This window comes from Anas platyrhynchos, chromosome 1 (genome assembly GCF_047663525.1).
Source record: "Anas platyrhynchos isolate ZD024472 breed Pekin duck chromosome 1, IASCAAS_PekinDuck_T2T, whole genome shotgun sequence".
NCBI classification, from domain to species: Eukaryota; Metazoa; Chordata; class Aves; order Anseriformes; family Anatidae; genus Anas; species Anas platyrhynchos.
The window spans coordinates 154,829,902-154,852,151 of record NC_092587.1 but is presented as its reverse complement, the minus strand read 5'-3'; the positions used below and the strand labels follow the sequence as shown (position 1 = coordinate 154,852,151).

Genomic DNA, 22,250 nt, shown 5'->3' with positions numbered 1-22,250 from the left:
CTCCCTCATACAAACCATCAATAAAGATATTAAAGAGGATGGGCCCCAACACTGACCCCTGGGGAACACCACTTAACCCAGTAAAGACTGTACCTGTCCGAGCCATGGGCTGACAGCTTCCTGTCACATTAAAGGGGTATAGCCAGTTAACTGTTACAGGTCTGGTTGGATTCAGGGTACTGATTATCATGGTCACAGATTCAACATTAACGTATTAACCGATGTGGACCTGGCCGGATTCAGGATCCTGAACTATCACAAGCACAGATTCTCCAACAGCTTAACACGCCCTTACTCTAGTCATGCTAAGTAAGATCTATCACAGGTAGGATCAATGCAATTAAGTGCAATTTATTACAGCAACAGGTACACCAGTTCTTTGGATTGCCAGCGATAATTTACTGACTGCAAAGGCAAGCTAGCATGCATGAGATGCTCAGGTGTATAGCCTTGCTATTAACATGTTACAGACACTGAGACTCTAGAGATTATTCAAGCATTTAAATCTCATCCAAAGACGTCCCACTGACGGGGGGTTGGTTGGGGTGGGGGGGAGGGGGGGGCGGAAAGGAGGGGAAGAGAGGCTCAGCCCATCAACTGACCCAGAAGTCAGGATGGTATCTTCGTGATTGTATCTTCATGATGGTATCTTTCCTGATGGTGGTATCTTCCCTGAAATCTCCTCTTCCTTCAGCCAATTTATATTATTTTCTATCCTTAAGGTGGGGCTTGAGTAATTCTAGTCAAGCATATCTTAATTGTGATTAGTGAAAAGTCTTCTTGCCTTTGTTTAAAGGTATAGGTTCCAAGAAATTCAGAGCTCATGCTCAGTGAGGGGGTCACACCCCAGAGGCCGGTAGCTTTTGGGATGGAGGTGTGTTTTGGTATTGTAGTGATTTTATAATGAGCAAAATTTCACTAGAGTACAGCATTTTGTCAAAAACAGGACAGGTTATCGGCTCAGGGTGGCAAATGTGCACTTTATCAGTTTCAGTGTTCACAAGAGCAATTGAGTCGCCCTCTTGTCAAAGCCTAGCCACAGTGTCTCCACGCTGTTCTACACTCTGTATTGTTTCTTAGAGTTAGCACACCAGGTTCCCCTGGTGGGGTAACATCCAAAGTTAGAAACCTAGGGAACACTTGGGTCATGCAGCTGCACCCTGCCCTGAAAACCTCTTCAGTGTAGTACTTTTCTTTTTAGAATATGAAAAGTAGTTTGATTTTCCAAGTTACTTTAGGCAATCACATCACACTTCCCCAGGAGGATACTATTGGAGACTGTGTCAAAGGCCTTGCTGAAGTCTAGGTAGACTACATCAACAGCCTTTCTCTCATCCACCCAGTCGTAGAAGGAGATGAAGTTGATCAGGCAGAACTTACCTTTCATGAACCCATGCTGACTGGGCCTGGTCCCCCAGTTGTCTCTTATATGAAACGTGATTGCATTCAAGATGACCTGCTCTATCACCTTTCCTGGTACCGAGACCAGGCTAACAGGTCTGAAGTTCCCTAGGCCCTCCTTACAATCCTTCTTATAGATGGACATCACATTAGCAAGTTTCCAGTCATCTGGGACCTCTCCGGATGACCATGACTGCTGATAGATGATGGAAAGCGGCCCAGCACTCATATCTGCCAACTCCCTCAGCACCTTCAGGTGGATCCCATCTGGCCCCATGGACTTGTGACAGTCCAGGTGGAGCAGCAGGTCTCTAACTCTTTCCACCTGAACTGTGGGGGGTTTCTTTTGCTCCCTGTCCCAGACTTCTAAGTCAGGAGGCTGAATACCCCAAGGATAAATGGTCTGGCTAGTAAAGACACATGTAAAGAAGGCATTAACAACCTCAGCCTTTTCTTTATCCTCAGTAGTCATATTCCCCTGAGTCCAGTAAAGAATGGAGATTCTCTTTGGCCCTCCTCTTGCCATTAATATATTTATAAAAACATTTTCTGTTATCCTTAACTCAGTGACCAGGTTGAGGTTGTCCCTTCCAGCTTGAGGTGTTCCATGATTCTAGGATTCTATACATCCACATACAGCATTGTAATAGGTTGTGGTTGTAGTTATACAGCGAGACATAATCACTGCAGATTGTGAGTATATCTATCACAGAAATTGCAGATGCAACTGCCCTCACATGGCAGAGAATCACAGGGAAGAAGAGAGGTCACTATATTGCAAATGTGTGATCTGTGGGGAAGTTTGTGATATCTCTCTCAGGCTCAACACAGGCATATTAATATGATCCTGATTCACTTTTCTGAAATAGCTATATTACTTGTTATCCTGTATATAACATGGATGTAATAGCAAATACAATGTTTCATGTGCACATATACCAGCAATAACATTTTCTCCTTCATTAAATCTGTGTGAGTTTATCACCGAATTCAGCAATTTTTTTTACAAATTCACCTCACATTTCAATATTAACATTTTCATTTTCTGGAATTATTGATCAAAAAATATTAAAAGATTATGATAAATGGAAAATAAGTGGCAGAATTGCATTGACTGCCCTTCCTGTATCTCTTTATGTACCTTCACTCATGAAGAAAGGCAGAAAAATTATCAAAATATTTCCTTGTGACTAAAAGAGTGTTATCTTGCTTTCCTTTCAGACAAATACTAGTTTATAACATTTACATTCAAACAGTGTTCAGATCAGTGAAGTGGAGGTAAAAGCAACAGGGCTATTGAGTTCTTTTATAATTGTGTGAAAGAAGCAATCACGTCACTTTATGAACAGCAAGTTCTTATGTCAGGGAGCATTCAGAGAAAAGCCATAAAATAAAGAATAATATAGTGGGGATATCAGTAAAATAGTGGAATCAGCACTTCTTAGTCTATTTAACTGGAAAAGGATGAGGCCTGCCTTGGGACTAATGCTTCTTAACAGTGTTTGGGCAGAAAGCCAAAAGGAAAATACATTTCAGGAAGAGAAAGCAGGACTTGTAGTTGGTAGGATAGGTAATCACATCAAGCCACCCTAAAGCAGCTAAATCCAGGATTTTAAATCGAGCATGAATAAGACTTTCAAGTCCGAGCAGATGGAAGTAGAAATGAGCAGTACATTTATCAGATTTCTAGAGAAATAAAAGCTTGAAGTTTATACATTCTCTTACAGTCCAATCCAGAATTGAATTTGTGTAAGTGTCCTGAACTAGTTTTATAGAAATCTTTCCATAAAAATACTGGGGTTTGTTTTCAGTTATGTCTACATGGGCTTTGCAAGACTAAACTGAAAGACACATTACTTCCATCCTTCAGTAGTCCATGTAGAGTTCACAAAAATTATTCAGTTTTTGACTGCTTCAATTTATTGTGTATTTTGTTAATTTGAATTTTATTATAAATGGCAAACAATTCTAAAAGTCAGATTACTACCCCTTCATCTGTTTTCTTCTTAATGTTTTTTTCCAACTTTACCTTGAGATTATAAGTACTGTCAACAATTAGTTTGGCATGTACTAGGAATTTCTAGGGATTATTATTTATTTTTTAAGTAACCATATTTCAAGTTCAACACATATGTTGTAACAGAAATCTGTTTTCATGCTGATGAAAATCTTACCACTGTAGTAGTGAGTGCTCTTATAAAATAGCAAAGGTAATATCTGAAAACTGCTGATATTAGAAAGAGTGATAATTAACCCACAGACAGATACAGGTAGTATTACAATACCTATTTTCTTTTAAGAAATACTTGATATTGCTTTTAATTTGATTCTTAAATGGTGTTGATCACTAAGTTTAACATCAAGATTGATTTTGGATCCGCTTGTTAGTATTTTTTAATAGAATGTATTTTATTTCTTTATAGTTCATAAGTCTATATTAGCAGCATAAAGAAAAAAAGAAATCTAAGAGTCTCAAGTCTAAATCCATCCTCAAACTCATACATGCACCAAATTAGGTGCATGTGTCAATCTGCTTGAGGGTAGGAAGGCTCTGCAGGAGGATCTGGATAGGCTGCACCGATGGGCTGAGGTCAACTGCATGAAGTTCAACAGGGCCGAGTGCTGGGTCCTACACCTGGGGCACAACAACCCCAAGCAGAGCTACAGGCTGGGAGATGAGTGGTTGGAAAACTGCCAGGCAGAGAAGGACCTGGGAGTATTGGTGGATAGTCGGCTGAATATGAGCCAGCAGTGTGCTCAGGTGGCCAAGAAGGCCAACATCATCCTGGCTTGTATAAGAAGCAGTGTGGCCAGCAGGGCTAGGTATGTGATTGTCCCCCTGTACTCGGCTCTGGTGAGGCTGCACCTCAAGGGCTATGTTCAGTTTTGGCCTCTCGCTACAAGAGAGCATGGAGGAGCTCGAGCGAGTCCAGAGAGGGGAACAAAGCTGTTGAGGGGTCTGGAGAACAAGTCTTACGAGGAGCAGTTGAGGGAGCCGGGTTTGTTCAGCCTGGAGAAGAGGAGGCTCAGGGGTGACTTCATCAATCTCTATAGGTACCTTAGAGGAGGCTGTAGCGAGGTGGGGTTTGGTCTTATTCTCCCACGTGCCCAGTGATAGTATGAGCGGGAATGTGCTAAAGTTGTGCCACGTGTTTTAGGTTGGATATTAGGAAGAAATTCTTTACAGAAAGAGTTGTTAGTCATTGGAATAGGCTGCCCAGGGCAGTGGTTGAGTCACCATCCCTGGAGGTCTTTAAAAGATGTTTAGATGTAGAGCTTAGTGATATGGTTTAGTGGAGGACTTAGTGTTAGGTCAGAGGTTGGACTAGGTGATCTTGGAGGTCTCTTCCAACCTAGATGATTCTGTGATTTTTATTTTTTAAGATCAGATTATTATTTTATTTTACTTTAATTTATTAGAGATTTAAAATTTGTACTCATTTGTTTTAAAAACATATAGATATATATAATTTTCTTCAGTAGCAGAGTCATAACAGTCCTTCAGTCTGCTACCAATAGTTCTTTTATTAGGAGATATAACAACTACAGACTTCAGTATCTTGAATGTTGCATATCCGCACCTTCCTACCTCCTTAAGAGTAAAAACTTCATTGTGTATTATGACTTAATATGTTCCCAGACTATGATGGAATTTATTATTTTGATGAGAGGAAAGACGCACTAGCTAGAACTGAAAATTTCACAGAATTTGTAATTCTTATTCTGCATGAAAGTGTAGTTTTCCATGTAATAGAAGGTGATCTTGTAACTATAGGCATATCTGTCATCACTTGTTCTTTCAACTTGAAAGATTCATAATACAATGATGTGAATTGCTAGTGATGTTTTTAAATATAATAATAATTGAGGTTTGATTTCATAACTTTTTTTTTTTCCTTCTAAATTGACTTCAATAGATACAGCAAAAACATAAGTAAGAAGTTTTTTTTATTTTTGATTATGTTCTCGAGGGTTTGCTTTTTTTCTTCTACGACAATCATTTTCATAGTAAAACATATAATCAATATAAAACTTCCTGCAGTGCAGTGTCCATATTATTCAGGTGTAAACATTGTTCCTTGGTCCTTGTTAAAATCTGCATAAGCAAAGAAGGAATTTAACACACATCTGTGTCAAATGTAGTAAATAATGGGGATCTTTGCATTTACATGTATTTATGTTCTCCCTTATGAATGTCAGAGTCATTGCACTCTTCTGTTTCTCCACAAGTTTCAAAACAGGAACAACGATTAAATAATTGAAAATTTTCAAGTCAGTCACTGACTCTTCTATAAAGATCTGATGTGAAAATAAGGTATATCCATATTCTGAAAGATTTAAATAATTTTTAAGCAAGTTTACTTTTATTTGTCTCACATCTTATAAAGATTAACACAATATGAACTATGCTTTGTCTTAGGGAAAGTATCAAGAAAGCTGTAAATCCAGATCTTAAGTAAATGTCTTAAGGGATAAATACATTTATCTCTCCTTACTTATATCTGTAGTGGGTTTACTTTGCAAAGTTTTGGTAGCAGGGGGCCATAGGGGTGGTTTCTGTGAGAACAATCCAGAAGCTGCCCCATGTTTGGTAAGGGCCCCACTGCTGACCAGAGCCGAGCCAATAAGCAATGTTGTTTTGCGCCTCTGTGAGAGCATATTTAAGACACGGAAAAAAATGCTGCGACAGACAGCAGCTGGGAGAGTGAGAGGAGTGAGGAACAGCCTTGCAGGCACCAAAGTCAGTGAAGAAGGAGGGGGAGAGGTGCTCCAGGCGCTGAGGCAGAAGTTCCCTGCGGTCTGTGGTGAGGACTACGGTGAAGCAGGAAGTCATGTAGTGACAGAGTTAGGTAATAGTACTGCATGGACTTCGAGGAGCCTAATTTTCAATTCAGGCATCTGAAAATGTCAAATGAATGCTTATGTCCCTTTTGGGGACTTAGTGTGAATGAAATCTAATCTAATCTAGCTCTTTCCTAAGTCATGTGGAAATACAAAGTCTTTGTTTTGAATATTATTTCTGATATATGTGTGTGGGGAAAACTTGTCATACCTTGTTTTCTTCCCAAATGAAGCACATCCAGAGACTACAATTATATATAAGTGTATGCTTAAATAATAATAATAATAATAATAATAATAATAATAATAATAATAATAATAATAAACAAATAACGTCTCTTTGCTTTGTCACTAAAGTCAACAATTGTGTTTTATTCAACTATATTGTGTTAATATACTTCATATATTGTATAATTCCGTGCACTTTATTCAGTTACCTTTATGGTGTGAGATATATGTACAGGTATATGGTACAAGAAACCTAGAAACCTAATTTGGAATGGCGCATTTGTATTAAAAATCTGAAAATTGGAACACATCAGCTTAACACTTACTGTGTTATTCTGAAATATCTGTTATCCTTTAGTCATCAGTGATGTTTTTGGAGAAGGGAAGTTGGAAACAGTCATTTAACTGAGATTTTCTATCCTTTAATTTACAGAATTTCATAACAGCCGCATTAATGATCCACATCTTTTCTTTCTGTTGTTTCACACTGAGTATTCGGAAAGCTAGCAATTTCCCAGCCAATTCTAATCTTTGACAGATCTCTCTCTCTTCCCCCCCCCCTTTCTGTGTCTCTCTCTCTTTTGGCCTCCATCGCCTTGCCTCTTGTGTCTATTTCCTTTGGCTACATTTTCCTTAGTTCCAGACTCTAGTAGCCAATAACAATAATAAAAGTATGTATGGGAGGGTTGATCATAAAAGACAAAATAGCATACAGAAAACTAATATCTAGTGGAGCAGTTCAGATGTCAATATTTGATGCCATTATCTTCTCTCTCAGATCATTAAACAGCTGATGATATTGAAATGAAGCAGAGAACAGCTTTGGCAGTATTTTGTGTGTAACTATTATGCTTTCCTTCCTAGACTAAATATTTCTAGAAACATTGGCTGGAGTTCTTACTTGCCCCAAGGAAAACTTCCTTTACAATTCCATAAATGGCTGTTGAATTAAATGCCTAATCTTTTTCAAACAAAAATGAGCTGAGCTGTTTTCCTCAAAACATTACAAGTCTACAGACATTTGAATAAAATATAACTAGCCCCCTGCTTTTAATATCTTTTCTTTTAAAGGAGAGAATAAATGTGAAACAGCAAATAAATACTTGATATTTCATGTGTATTATATTAGACTGGGAAATGTGAAACAACACTAAAGTTGTTTGTTTTATTAAAGTAAAATGGAAGGGTAACACTATTCCTAATAAATGTAATGCACTATAACAAATAGTAACTTAAATTGTGAAACTGTAATCTTACAAATAGAGAAGAAAATATTTTTAATAATGTGGGTTTTCAAAAGAGATATGAAATATATAACATAAAGAAGTTTAGCCAAACAGTTCCAGAAGGAGGAAGTGGCTAAAAAGCAAAACTATTGCAAGAATTTAAATAAAAAGCCAATGCATTTTGTGGTTGGATTTAAAACTTCCACAAGGATTGATTTTAAGTAAGCAAAGTTTTAGAATACAAGCATTTGAGGTGAAAGGGTGATAGGATTCATGCAACATTGTTGTCATATAAATTTCTCAAATCATCAGTGGGACTACAGTTATTTGTATTCTCATGAGTCCTTCACATTTTCAGTGAATGTGATCAACTCCATAAATTTTATTTTATTTTATTTTATTTTTTTTCTGTTGCAAATGACACACTACAGAAAATACCAGCTACTTTTTTTCTAAGAGGCCTTTCATCTTATTGCAAGCCACAGGTGATGAACAGGATATCCTAAGACGATACTTATGATACTTAAAGCCTTCTGACTGATACAATGCCAAACTGATACAATGATAATAAACAAAACTACAAGATAAAATTTAGAACAAAAAAAAAGCCTTTTCAAAAAATCAAAATTAGCAACTAACATTATAAAGTGCGGGTCTTTTTTTTTTTTCTTCTTCTTTTTTTTTTTTTTTTTTCCCACAGCCATTGGGCTGAGGAGATAAAGATCAAAAGAATTGGGGGGAAAAACAAAAAGATTCCTAGAAAAAACTTCAAAGGTTCAAGTTCCCCATTTTGATTCAAGACAGAATCCTATACCTACAACATTGTAAATCTAACCTTTTACTAAAAATATTTGTTTAAAAATTTAAAAACAAAACAAAATAATAAAATAAAATATCTTAATTAGCTTAATTAGCTTAATTAGCTTAATTAGAGAATGTTCATATTTCTTAACTAAATCCTCCTTGCTGGAATTCAATGCCATTTTCTCCTTCTCCAGGCATGGAGAATAGCTTATTTTCTTTCTCTTTACAGATGCTTCCTAATATTTGAGACGTCAGTCATTTTGCTTCTATGAACAATAAATCTGGCTGTTTCTATAGACTATGCTTATTAGACATCTGGTTACTGTCCCCTGTAGAATCTAATTGACAATTTTTGTTTGAAATGTAAGGCCCCAAACTAGGCTCACTAGACAGTGGAAGCCTTGCCAACCTCAAAGAATTATTTTAAGTAGTTTGCAAAACATATTTCTCTATATACATTTAGTATAATTGCCTTTTTTTTTTTTTTTTTCAGTTATGTAGCACTGACAGCTTACATTATGCCTTATATTTTTCCCTTTACAGATGCCACCTTGCCAGTTGTTTCCCATCTAGTATTTTTGCATTTGATTATTCTACCCAAACGTTGTTGGTTGTATTATTTCTATTTTTTGTTTGTTTGTTTGTTATCCATAATGAATTCTATCCTATTTCCTTCAAGCTACTTTGTCAATTTGTTCATCCTATTTTCTAAACCATTCCTTATTTTGTTGTCTGTAAATTCCATATATATATATATATTATCTAGTCGGTCACCCTGGTTTTCAAAACAGTATGAAGAGCATTGATATATTACTGGATCTACATTTGTTAATCATCATATATCCTTCCAGTCTCTACCATAAACTGTTGATAACTACTTCCTGGGTACAGTTCTTAAACTAGCATTAAACATATTCTCAGATAGTTTTGTCTGTAATGTTGCTTGCTCATAAAAATGCCTTATGAGGCAATGTCAAAAGTATTTCTTAAGTTAATATATCTTTGGCTCCTCTGTTTTTCATAAGGTTTTGTTCTTAGAAGGAAATTAAATTAGATATGTTCTTGACAAATGTGTACTTGATTTTATTCATATTTTTACTATCTTTCAAGTTTCAAAATTTTTTACTTTCTTCCAGTATTGTTTCAGGAACTGAACATAAACTGTGTAGTTTATAATTCCTTGTATTTTCCTTTTCCCACTTGCTAGAGACGAAGGCAGTATTTGACCTTTTTAAATCTTCTGAAATGTCAGCATCCTCTCCAAACTCTGAAAGATAGCCACTAATGCTTCTGACATCATTGCAGTCAGTGTTTCAAATACTGTAAGGCAAATTTCTGGAGACTCAGTTGTTTTGAGACCATCTAATTCATCCAGATTTTTCCCTTCCCTTCTCTATTCTTACTTTATTTTATGCCTCTCTGTCAAAAACATTAGCTGCCCAATAGCTACCTGGTATATGCAGTATCACCCTCTGATTTATCTAGTTATAGTTACACAAACTTGTAAGAATCTCTCCTCACCTCACCTCGCCTTGCCTCGCCTTTTCTTTTTTCTTGCCTTTCCTTTTTCTTGCCTTCATATGGCAGTTCTGTTCAGATGTCAGGTACCATTTCAAATATCCTACAGTATCGTGTGTGGTCTTCAGCTGAAAATTCATAATTATGATCACTCAAACAGATATCCCAGATAAGCCAGAGTGTTTTAGGAACTTGACAGCTATGTTTAGGCAAGTGATTCCCTCTCACTGTCATACAGATTCTTCCCTACCATTAAACACACAGACATATATATCCTGTAGTGTGGGTGTCTCATTAATATCCCACCCCAGATTTCAGAATAATAAAGTTATTGCTGGTTTGAAATAATCCATCTTCTCACCAATAAATAAATAAATAAAATTAAAAATAAAAAGCATGCCCTTTTTTTCAGAAACAGATCCATGATCATATATATTTGATTGTTTCTTTTTTTTTTTTTTTTTTTAATTTAATATCAGGGAGAATAAATAAGAGCACCCCTCCCCCATGTTGCAATCTAACAGTTAACCTTCTTACACTTTTGTGTATAATAAAGTCATAATCCTAGATTCATGACACCAAAACTGGTTGCTGTGGAAATAATTGCAATGTTACTAAACCTGATTAAAAGTTCAGGTAGAGACACAGCTGGAGAAACAATTTCATAGAAATAAAAAATCTATTTTAATGTTAATTTCATTGGTAATGAACATGATATTAAAGCAGAATTGTTTCTAAATATATATATATATTTAAGATCTTCAAAATGTATGACTATTTCATTCAGCTAGCATAATATTTTTCCATATTTCTATGTAAACAACTTTAATAAGTGAAAAATGGAGAAACAAAATAGAGAATATACATAATACAGTCAATTAAAATGTTTCTGTTACGTATTCTGAAGTAGCAGAAAAATATGTGTGAACTACAGTTGTTGCAGCATGCATTATTCTGACTTTTCTTGCTGCAGATTATTACATCCAGAAGTAATCCAGAAGTGGAATAGTTCATTTATTTATTTATTTATTTATTTATTTATTTATTTATTTGTGAAACCACACTATCTTTACTCATTTATAATAAACATAAAATTTAATCTGAAAAAGATCTGAAACAAAGTTAAAGTAGTTCACTTGTATAGTAAACTTCAATAGATAAGATTTCTTTAATAACATCCCAAAAGAACTGTTTACTTTAGGACAAAGAGAGTAAAGTTGCCTATTTATCATCATGTGTAAATAAAATTGGCAAGTCTGTATCCTGTAGGCTGAGAACACCATTGAACATTCAGTCACAGAGGTTTACACTAAAACACTTTGACAGCTTGCAGACATTTTAACCTATAGACAAGTATCTTTGTGTGACCACTAATGATTCTGATGTATGAAAAACAATAAATGAGACAATAAGAGACAAAACTACTAAATTAAATGCAACTATTAAATTCTTAAAAGCATTGCTGATAGGTTCTGTAGTAGGTGTATGTCATAACTGTGAAGCCTGAGATACACTTCACAAGTACAAATTTCATTTGTACTTGAAAAGTAAATCATGTTGATGTTCTGTGTATTACTTGGACTAAATGGGTAAGTTAAGAAGAGGTAAAGTCTGGGGTTTTGTTATATTGGCTGTGCTTAGCAAGCAAATGTTAGAGAATTAAAGCTGACAGTAACAGTCTCCAAAACTTAGTTGAACTGGATGATCAAGTGTAATTCATGTCTTGTGTCATAGGTGGAATACAGCTTAAAATATGCTGTAACCTCTCACTTTAAAATGGTTCTGTATTTGTTATTTGAGAGAGAACCATATTCAGCTTTCCATGAAACAGTGAAAAGAGTCTGTTCCACACATGGTAGAATTTACGTTAAAGACAGGTTAACATGTTCCCTTTTCTTTGTTCATTGTAGTTGTCAGAATCTTTGCTCCCCTGTACCACTGTTATTCTCTCCCATTTCTATGTCAGTAGCATTCCAGATGCAGGAGATGTTTTGCAGACATGCACGAAGTACATGGATGGGATCCAAGAACAAAGAACAAGGAAACTGTGAAGGCAGGGAAAACAGACAGAAAATAAATAGTGTGGGGAAAAAAATAAAATAAAAATAATTTAATTAAAAAAAAAAAAAAGCTGTTATGGACCGTATCTGCTTCATCTGTGAAAATTCATATTCTGGACAAGACACTAAATACAACTTCCTGAAATAGTAGGGACTCTTAAGCCATGATAACTACTGCTTACACTGAAAGCAATAGGCTCTATTTCTAGAACCTACCTGCAACAAAGTTTTTGTAGTAACACCTAATTACTATAGCTGCTCACCTTTACACTCAAATTGGCAAAATATCTCTCCATTTCAAGTATAAATTGCAAGTCTTGTGGATTTATGGAAAAGGAATGAACCTCAGGATTCCTATCAATGCATATGAGGAAAGCAAAAATTCTAATACTGATGAAGCAATAGTGGCCATCTCCCTTCAAACTTTCTAACAGAACTATAAAAACCTGTCTAATGGTAGCATACAAAAACTTAACTTGTAACAGATTTCTTTCATGGGAACTATGTGAGTAAGGAAGTTAAAATGCAGAACAAATTTCAGCGTATTCAGTGCATTTTCAGTCAGTGAATATAATGATGTCATGCATACAAATTGTCACACTTTTATTAGGAGCATAGACCGTGGAACACTTACAGGGAAGTAATAAAATGAACTTTTTTTTTTTTTTTTTTTTTTTTTTTTTAAGTATAAAAGCCTGAGTCCAGAGTAGATCTCTGATTTTTCACTTTCTCATACAACAACATGAAGTTAGGTCAAACCTTAACACATTAAATGACACTGTAAATTAAGCTTGTACAGATGAAATAAAACCTTTTCTTTTTAAAAAATCCATTCAAAACTGTATTTGAAGCTTAAGAAATGCTTACTTTTTCAGGCACCCTTTAATTATTCTTTTCGTATCTTGTAAGGACACCTTTAATTTGCAATTGCTGACCCAGACAGTCAACAGTACCTTTTAAATTTGTGGCTTCTAGCATTGGCAAGAGAACATTTATCATTAACTTCCCTATCAGTACTTTTGTTCTGAGCTTTCTGTAGCTTCTCTGTTCTTTTTTTTTTTTTTTAGTTAATTTTGTCACAGTAAATTTGAAACAAATTATCTCATCAGTGTTAGTTGGTGAGGAAATAAGGGTTATGACTATGTTAGTGGGTAGTGCAGTCCAGTAAGTGTAGATGTGTTGAGTGAAATAGTTGATTCTGAGGACCTGATGTCTATGCATTTCAGGGTGTTTATTTCATTTTAACTTTAATCACTCTGTGGAATGCATTTCTCTTAGATGCTGGAATATATTAGATAACGTATTGTAGTGCATCTTTTTACTTGCTGCAGTTTAATTGGAAAGCAAAGCAGCTTGTGCCTGCTGTTCAAGACATGACATAAAGCAAAGCACTGTAGATGTAGGCACTGGCAGAATCACTTTAAAATCTCATTCCTGATCCAAACCAAAATGCCAAAGCAGCAAACCCAAGGATTAAATGCATATAGAACCAATAGGAGGCAAAGGTAGCTGGGGAGATATGTGGTGTTTTTTTTTTTGTTTGTTTGTTTGATTGATTGATTTTATTTTTTAGAAGAGAATATATCCTATGATTCTTGATCAAACAGCAGTAACTCCAAAATAGCCAGCCTATGTTCAAGATGCTTTCCAGTCACGTGTAAAGGCCCATAGCATTACTGAGAAACTTGCTGAACTCCCTGTTGGTTGATGGTGTTTTTTTCTGCCTTGAGAATCCTAGTGGATATTTGCTAGACGTCACCAGAAAAACATCCCCAAAGATACAGTTATTAAGCAAACCAAGCAACTAGGGAACTCTGAATCTCAAAGATCTATTGAATCTGAATTTAGGGTACTCAGCTTGAAATAGAAAATGACTTCATGTTGTACTTGACAAAAAAAAAAAAAAAAAAGATATGATAATGTGACAAGCATGGAATGACCTGTTTGCCAGTTTGATTTTTCTAACAATCTGCAGTCTGGGTACTGAGTAGGAAATTTCATCTGTCAATATTTTTCATAGGCATCTTATTTGTCCAGTCTCCAGAAACCCACTTATAACTTTACCACCCAAAGGGAATATGTGGCAATGAATCAAATACAGTGTAGCCTCTTTTTAAATCACTATCTGACTTGATACCTTCTATTTTTGGCAACACAGGATATGCCTACCTTAGCAAATAATAAAGTGCTGTAGAAGTTTATTTGTAGAATAGAATAGTTTGATGACCTTATACCCTACAATTTACTCCTACAATTGGAGTAAAGGTAAGGGAAGAGGGAAAGGCAGAGCAGGAAAGTCTGATCTAAATTCCTTCCAAATTTAGAAGATAAGCCAGTATTCCTTTGCAAATAAATATCAGTTAGACCAGCAAAACAGTATTCTTCTTGAACAAATGATTCCATTAGGTTTTGCCTATGTTCATGTTCTACTTTAGCTAAAGTTCTGATCAAAGCCCCCAAGAAGTCATCCACACTTACTACAGGGTGAGAGCTGGGTTGCAGAGTTTTTTGCATTTCCAGAGGACACCAAGAATACCTCCAAAAATAAAAATAAAAATAAAAATAAAAATAAAAATAAAAATAAAAATAAAAATAAAAATAAAAATAAAATAAAAATAAAAAATCTCCACTGTAGGTGAAAGCCAGATATACTTTAACTTTTTGGCAGAGGTAAGGGTCCTAACTAATGACTTGTTCTTTGGATCAATCAGTCCCACATGCCTGATGGGGACACAGTCCAAGGGACTAGATTAAATCTTGTCTGAAGTACAACTCCCTTAACACATATATCATTGAAGAGGGGCCTCAGCATCATCTGCTTTGATCTGCTGATCCTCTTCTATTGATCCAAATAACTTGCTAACATAGCCTTAGAAACTAGCTTGAATATCCAGTGCATCTAACATTTAGCACTGGGCTCATTATGGTTTCACAAAGCATTTGTGACATTTACTTTGCTTTGTTTTTATACAAAAGAAAAAAAGAAAAGAAAAGAAAAAAAAAAAAAAGCAACTTTTAAAACAGCAATAGGTAAACAGAGTCTAGAAAGACTGGAAAGCCACACACTCAAATGTTAGGAAATGTCAGCATTAAGGTTGCAGAGGTGCCCAGCACTTACAACTGCAAGTCAAGTCAATTAGAGCAGAGCTTTGGACATCTGACAGGAATTAAGTGTTTAATGCTATTAGAACTCAGTCTCTGTGGGGCTTAAAAAGAGAAAGAAAGAGAAAGAAAGAGAAAGAAAGAAAGAAAGAAAGAAAGAAAGAAAGAAAGAAAGAAAGAAAGAAAGAAAGAAAGAAAGAAAGAAAGAAAGAAAGAAAGAAAGAAAGAAAGAAAGAAAGAAAGAAAGAAAGAAAGAAAGAAAGAAAGAAAGAAAGAAAGAAAGAAAGAAAGAAGAAAAGAAAAAAGGAATGATGGAAAGAAAGAAAGAAAGAAAGAAAGAGAGAGAGAGAGGAAGGAAGGAAGGAAGGAAGGAAGGAAGGAAGGAAGGAAGGAAGGAAGGAAGGAAGGAAGGAAGGAAGGAAGGAAGGAAGGAAGGAAGGAAGGAAGGAAGGAAGGAAGGAAGGAAGGAAGGAAGGAAGGAAGGAAGGAAGGAAGGAAGGAAGGAAGGAAGGAAAGAGAAAGGAAGGTATATAATTTTGGACAGGTTTCCCTTCTTTTTAACAAAATGCTCATTACTGTTATTTAGTTTACTAGTACTTTCAGAAGAACACTGCTGTCATGGATTTTTGTCTATATATTGCAAAATAGGCATGCATGTATAGCTCTGTGAGCTTTATCATCTTAGTCACTGTTAAATTGCAATCAGAGCACCTGACTTACAGCCAGACTATTTCTGGAATGACAATAGTTCTAAGTAAAAAAATGAGCTGAACTGTCTCTCTTGCTGCATTTGGAGGGCAGAAACCCAAGTGGAGTGGTGCACTAACACTGGAAATATGTTTCTTCTGCATCGCCATTTTGCTGTTCTTCTACAACCCTGGACACAGACCTTCAATGGCACTTCCTTTGCCAATCCTGTAGCTTCTGTTTCACTAAAAATACACATTTTAGAGGGGCTTCTGAACTTTGTCTATTTCTTCCTTGCTCAAAAATATGACCTTACTTCCATATAAATTTGTCTAATTTCATATTCTAGCTGGAACAGAAGGGAGACAAGATAAACAGACAAGGATCTGATATCCTCAGATTATTCTTTTATGTTCTGATATTTTCTTCTACCACTTATAATATCTGAACCGACAGTATAATCTTGTCAGTTTTTCAATATGTGTTTTCAGGTGTGAAAATAGCAATGTAGAATTCTTAATGTTGCCTAACAGTAAGATGGCTAAGTGAGTCAATATATTGGCTTGCAGTTGTTCTGATGTTTATAATTTTCTGCTTGCACTTATGTTTCTGTAGTTGACGGTGATATAGTGGACACAAATTGAAAATATACACATCCATAATTAACTAAGTATTTATTTGGCTCTAATGCTTTTTGGATAGTACAATGCAATGCAAATTGGGCTATGAAAGGTCTTTTAATGTGAAATTTAAAATATTACAAAAAGGTAATCTACTTTTTCAGATGCATGTGCACTTCTAAAAAGATGCTTTTATGAACAGAGCTAGTTAAAAATCATACCAATCTTCACAATAAATACCCTTTTCCATTTTATGTATTTCCAGAACAGAAATATAAGTCAAATGATTCTGAATACCTTTGAAAGACATGTAAAAGACATCCAAATACTTTGTGTGTGTGTGTGTGTGGAGAAGATGTTTTCAAACATTTACGGAATGTATTCCATGCCACTTTAATTTGTCTTAGTAGACAAATTAGACTCCTTTTTTATTTGTTTCCGTTTTGCATAAAACTTCTGTTTAAACAGTTTTATTTTAAGGAGGTTTTGCAGATGGTGTACACACAAATGATATTTTTTAATGACATAAATCTGCACTGTTATTGTGAATGTTCAGATATAATCATTAGAAACAAACAAAATACTTATTTTGATTTTGGAGTTTCTTTGCATTTTAATACAGTATGTGAACAACTTCAGCAATCCATTTGAAAAGAAATCAAACTCATAGAAAAATGTTACTTGCATTGGTATAAAAATTTGTAATCCAGGAGATAAATGGCAATGTAACAAGGTACTGTAAAAAAAATAGGAAATACTTGGTAAATCAGGACTTCCACAAGTATTATTGAAAACTGTTTCTTTTTTGTTTGAAATATTTCTTGTTGTTGTTGTTCCAAATAAATATGAATACAGTTACTAATTACAAATATTTGACAGCTATTAATCTATAATCTATTATCTATTCTATAATCTACAATCCATAATCCATAATCCATAATCCAATCCATAATCCGTAATCCGTAATCTGTAATCTCTGATAATAGATATGTATAATCTATAATATGTATAATCTATTGTAAATGTATAATTATCTATTTTAGAATCTGTTATATAGCATTAAATAGTCACTTAAATCTGCTTTGTTAATGTACATGCTTTTCTTTACATGCCTCTGTTTTTCACATTCTCCTGCTAGTTTGTCTTTCATATAAATCCCAAACCATATAAATCCCAAGCCAATCCCAAGCTTCATCAGTGATGCCAGTCCTAAAACCCAGCTGCTCTTCTGTCACTTTTGTCATCTTTTTGCATGCCTTTGCAATGCCTTGAATATGTTCCCAATGAAACACATCAAGTACAGCCATCTGCCTGTGCTAACACAACAGGAAAACCTCTTGTCTTCTTGTCACTTGAAGCAAATCTCCTTCATTGTTTGCTGCTTTCTTGTTTGTGCAGAAAATGAACTGAAAAGGAACAAAATATCCCTAGGTTATCTACTCTGAATGTTTTTGAAGGTGGTCCATTCTTGATCCAAAGAATTCTCAATGAGGATTGTCCTTCTGTCACAAGGGTCTGCTTCTCCATTTGAATAGTTGTTTATCATTGCCTCAAGTGATTCTGTACAACACACAATTCTAAAATATCTTAGTTATCTTAACATTTGTATATGAAAAAAGATTACAAGGGTATAGAGTAACTTACCATCGGGGTAAGAAAACCATCTATCTGTGCACAGACCCCTTTATTAACCGGCACATGTTCACTCTCCAAAAGTAACAGGACGATCAGTGTTTGAAACTGCAGTGCATAAATGTCCAAGTTTTAAATCAGTGTTCCAAGGGGGATGCTGAGCAACAGCTACCTTTGATCCTTACTCTTGTAACAAAAAAAAATAAAAAGTAAAAAAATCTGCTTTTAATAGTCTGTTATCTTACATTGATAGCTGGAGTATTTTGGGTATGGCAAATAAGAAATGGGTTGATGAGAGTATGGCCTGACTTCACCTGATCCAGAGAACAAAGGTCCATACAGTTATGAAGAAATTATCTCACTGTATGAAAAATAAAACTAAATAAGAGAAAAAGGTAAATAAAAATTCAGTAGTGCTTCAGCATGAGTCTTATTTAAGTCTTAGAGTAACCATTGAAACTATTAATCTTCAACAAGCACTGTAGTATCAAATGGGTATTAAATCCTTTTAAATTATTTTTAAAATTATTTAATTCACTTTTCAGCATTCTTCCATTTTTTTCTTTTTATCAGTTTCTTTTATTTTATATCATTACATCTAGATATACATTGACTGCAAAAAATCAGAGGAGTAGACCTTTTAATTACAAAGTAATTATAAAGTTATTGTGTTGTACAATTGCGTATTCATCTTCATGAAAACTAGCACTTCGTTTATGCATAAACAAAATTTCTTTGGAAATTCAGAATTCTGATAATTTCAAAATGTCAATAAAATTAATATAAATCATATGTGTAGATGTAGAGCTTATTGACATGATTTAATGGTGGACTTGGCAGTGTTAGGTTAAAGGTTAGACAAGATGATCTTAGATGTCTTTTACAACCTAAATGATTCTATGATTAAAATACAGTTTTTGTTGCCTTAGAAGTGCAAGATATTTATAAAATGTGTAAGTAAAACTAAGTGGATAAGTTTCATTCTGATTTCCTACAGCTTCTTTAAGAAAAAAGACCTTTGACACCTCTTCATTTTTTTTCTTTTAAAACTTTTACTTCATCATAATTATTTTAAAAGTCCCTTTTAATAAGATGAAGCAAAACTTGAAGCATTGCGAGTACTCAACATCATGAAATAGTTTGCTGTTATTATATGATTTATGTAAAACAAGCAAGCAAGCAAACAATTTCTTCCTGAAAACAACCTCAACTGCAGGACAAAGCAGAGTTGATATCTCGTAGTTTACTTGGGTTTTGTAAGTGTAGTGTTGCAATGCAGTTCTTGGAGTAATTGCAGCTAGTGATGCTTCAGAGCAGCTCCAAAGAGCAGCTCCAAATCAGCAGATGTACTTGTTGACTTCATCGGCAGGCAGGCCTCAAATCCCTGCAGTCACATCCTTGTGTTTTTTTCCTTCCAACTACTATCTTACATACCATGCTAACAGTTGACAAGAATGTACTGCAACTGATTAGTGTTGATGAATGTTTCTTATGCCAAATACTTTGCTGCACAGCCTTATTACATCTCCATTGTGTTGATTCAAGCAATATTTTTAATTAAAGATGGGGAAGGAAATTATGATTTGTAGTAAAATCTCAGTTTCATAATACATATGAGATTTGAAACATAGAGTTGTAGCTTTGTTCTAAATGTGGGAGCAGCAGGAAGTGGAAAATTTGATGATAATCAGTGTTTCAAAAATTTAAGATCTAAGAAATAACTAAAAAGGATTTTTTAAGAGGCAATCCAAATGGCAAACAAATAGCTGTAATTATTAATATTTTTAGTTGTGGCTGTAATTTACCTCTGATTACAAGATATATATATTTTTTTGTCTTTCTTTATTGATGGCAGTTCTCAGAAGGGTGACAGTCAAATACTGCTTTAAAGCAGTACCCCTGTACAAACCTCAAGGAATACTGTCTTTCCTTGATTCTTTCAGAGGGGTTTAACTTGCTTGACTTATTGTACAGAGAGATAAATCACAGAATCTCAAAATCACGGAATTGTTATGGTTGGAAGGGACATCTGGAGGTCATCTGTTCCAACCCCCATGTTCAATGTAGAGCAGGTTACCCAGGACTATGTCCAGGCAGCTTTTGAAGATCTTCAAGGAGGGAGACTCCACAACCTCTGTGGACAGTGTGTGTCAGTGCTCTGTCACTTGCACAGTGAAGTGGTTCCTCATGTTCAGAGGGAACCTCCCGTGTTCCATTTTGTGCATGCTGCCTCTTGTTCTGGCACTGGACACAATTGAAAAGAGACTGGTTCTCTTTCCTTTCTCCAGGTTTTCATTATTAACATCCCCCCTGTGGGCATCCTCTTCTCCAGGCTGAACAGTCCTAACTCTCATCCTCTCATTATAGGAGAGGTGTTACAGTCCTTTGATCATCTTGATCATCTGATTGAACTCCAGTCTGTCTGTGTCTTCCAGTATGTCTGTGTTTCTCTTGTACTGGGGGGCCCAGAACTGGACACAGTACTCCAGGTGGGGTCTTACCAGTAGAGCAGAAGGATCACCTCTCTTTACCTGCCTAACACAGCCAAGAATACTGTTAGGTTTCTTAGAGGCAAGGACATGTTGCTGATTCATATTCAGCTTGGTGTTCACCAAGACTCCCAGGTCCTTTCCTGTAAAGCTGCTTTCCAGTTGGGTGGCCTCCAGTTTGCACTTCTCCTGTTAAGCTTCATGAGGTCAGCCCACCCCTCCAACCTGTTCAGGTCCTTCTGGATGACAGCATGGCCCTCTTTTGAGTCAGCCACTTCCTCCATTTTTGTGTCATCCATTAATTTACTGAGGGTGCACTCTACCCCATCATCCAGATTATTAATGAAGATGTTAAACAGGACTGGACCCAATACTGAGCCCCTGAGATATACCACTAATTACTGGCCTCCAACTAGACTTTGCACAATTGACCCCTACCCTCTGGGTCCCACCATTCAACCAGTTTTCCATGTTACTGACTACTCATCTAGCCCATAATTCAACAGCTTGCCTATCAGGATCATATGGGGGATAGTGTCAAATTCCTTACTGAAGTCCAGGAAGACAATATCCAATTCTCCCCCCTCATTCATCAAGATGGTGACTTCATAATAGAATTGCATCAGGTTGATCAGTCATGAGTTCCCCATGGTGAATCCGTGCTGACTACTCCTCATGATTTTCTTCTCCTTTGTGTACCTGAAAATGGTTTCCAGGATCAGCTATTCCATCAGGAACTGAGGTGAGGCTGACCAGTTTGTAGTTCCCTCGGTTCTTCTTCTTGCCCTTCTTGAAGATTGGAGTGACATTAGCTTTCCTCCACTCTTCAGGCACCCCTCCCAGTTGCCATGATCTGAAACACAGATCATCAAGACTGGTCTTGCAATCACATCTGTCTGCTGCCTCAGCACGTGGGTGTGCATCCCATTGGTATCTATGGACATCAGGACAAATGTCCAGTTTGTTCAAATATTCCCTGACTTGATCCTCTTTCACCAAAGATACATCTTCCTTGCTCCAGCTATTCAGTCTGACTTCTGGGACGTGGGATTCCTGCTTAGGCTGGATAAAGATTTATCTAACACCTCACTGTTTTCTTTTTTCTTTTATTTCCTTTTATTTCCTTTTCTTTTCTTTTCTTTTCTTTTCTTTTCTTTTCTTTTCTTTTCTTTTCTTTTCTTTTCTTTTCTTTTCTTTTCTTTTCTTTTCTTTTCTTTTCTTTTCTTTTCTCTTTTCTTTTCTTTTCTTTTCTTTTCTTTTCTTTTCTTTTCTTTTCTTTTCTTTTCTTTTCTTTTCTTTTCTTTTCTTTTCTTTTCTTTTCTTTTCTTTTCTTTTCTTTTCTTTTCTTTTCTTTTCTTTTCTTTTCTTTTCTTTTCTCTTTGCTCTGCTCTCCTCTCCTTTCAATCCAAATAAGTATTTTCCTTGAGTAAATCCACACAATATCACTAGATGTGTCATTGTTCAGTTGTTACTGGTGCTCAAAATCTGTTGGCAACACATTCATGTTGCCCTTCATGCAAATTAATAATGAGAAACAACACTCTCTATTACAAGGTACTTTTGGCTAACATGGACAGTATTTTAATTCATAGAAGGCAGGAGAGAAAGAAGTTTTTAGAAGTAAATTGATAGCTATACTGA

At 35.5% G+C, this 22,250-nt stretch overlaps 1 protein-coding gene across 4 annotated transcripts in view; it reads left to right on the top strand.

Annotated features, from left to right (window-relative positions):
• Nucleotides 1-22,250, top strand: part of GPC6 (glypican 6) — an 815,893-nt gene that overhangs the window by 194,975 nt on the left and 598,668 nt on the right. The window contains exon 1 of one of the 4 annotated variants that reach the window (XM_072032457.1): nucleotides 6,029-6,251. The exons of the other annotated variants lie outside the window; for them this stretch is intronic. Within the exon in view, the coding sequence (XP_071888558.1) occupies nucleotides 6,080-6,251 (172 nt within the window). The 5' untranslated portion in view covers nucleotides 6,029-6,079. Of the gene's footprint in view, nucleotides 1-6,028; nucleotides 6,252-22,250 lie in introns of those variants that run through there. 4 annotated transcript variants of the gene reach the window in all.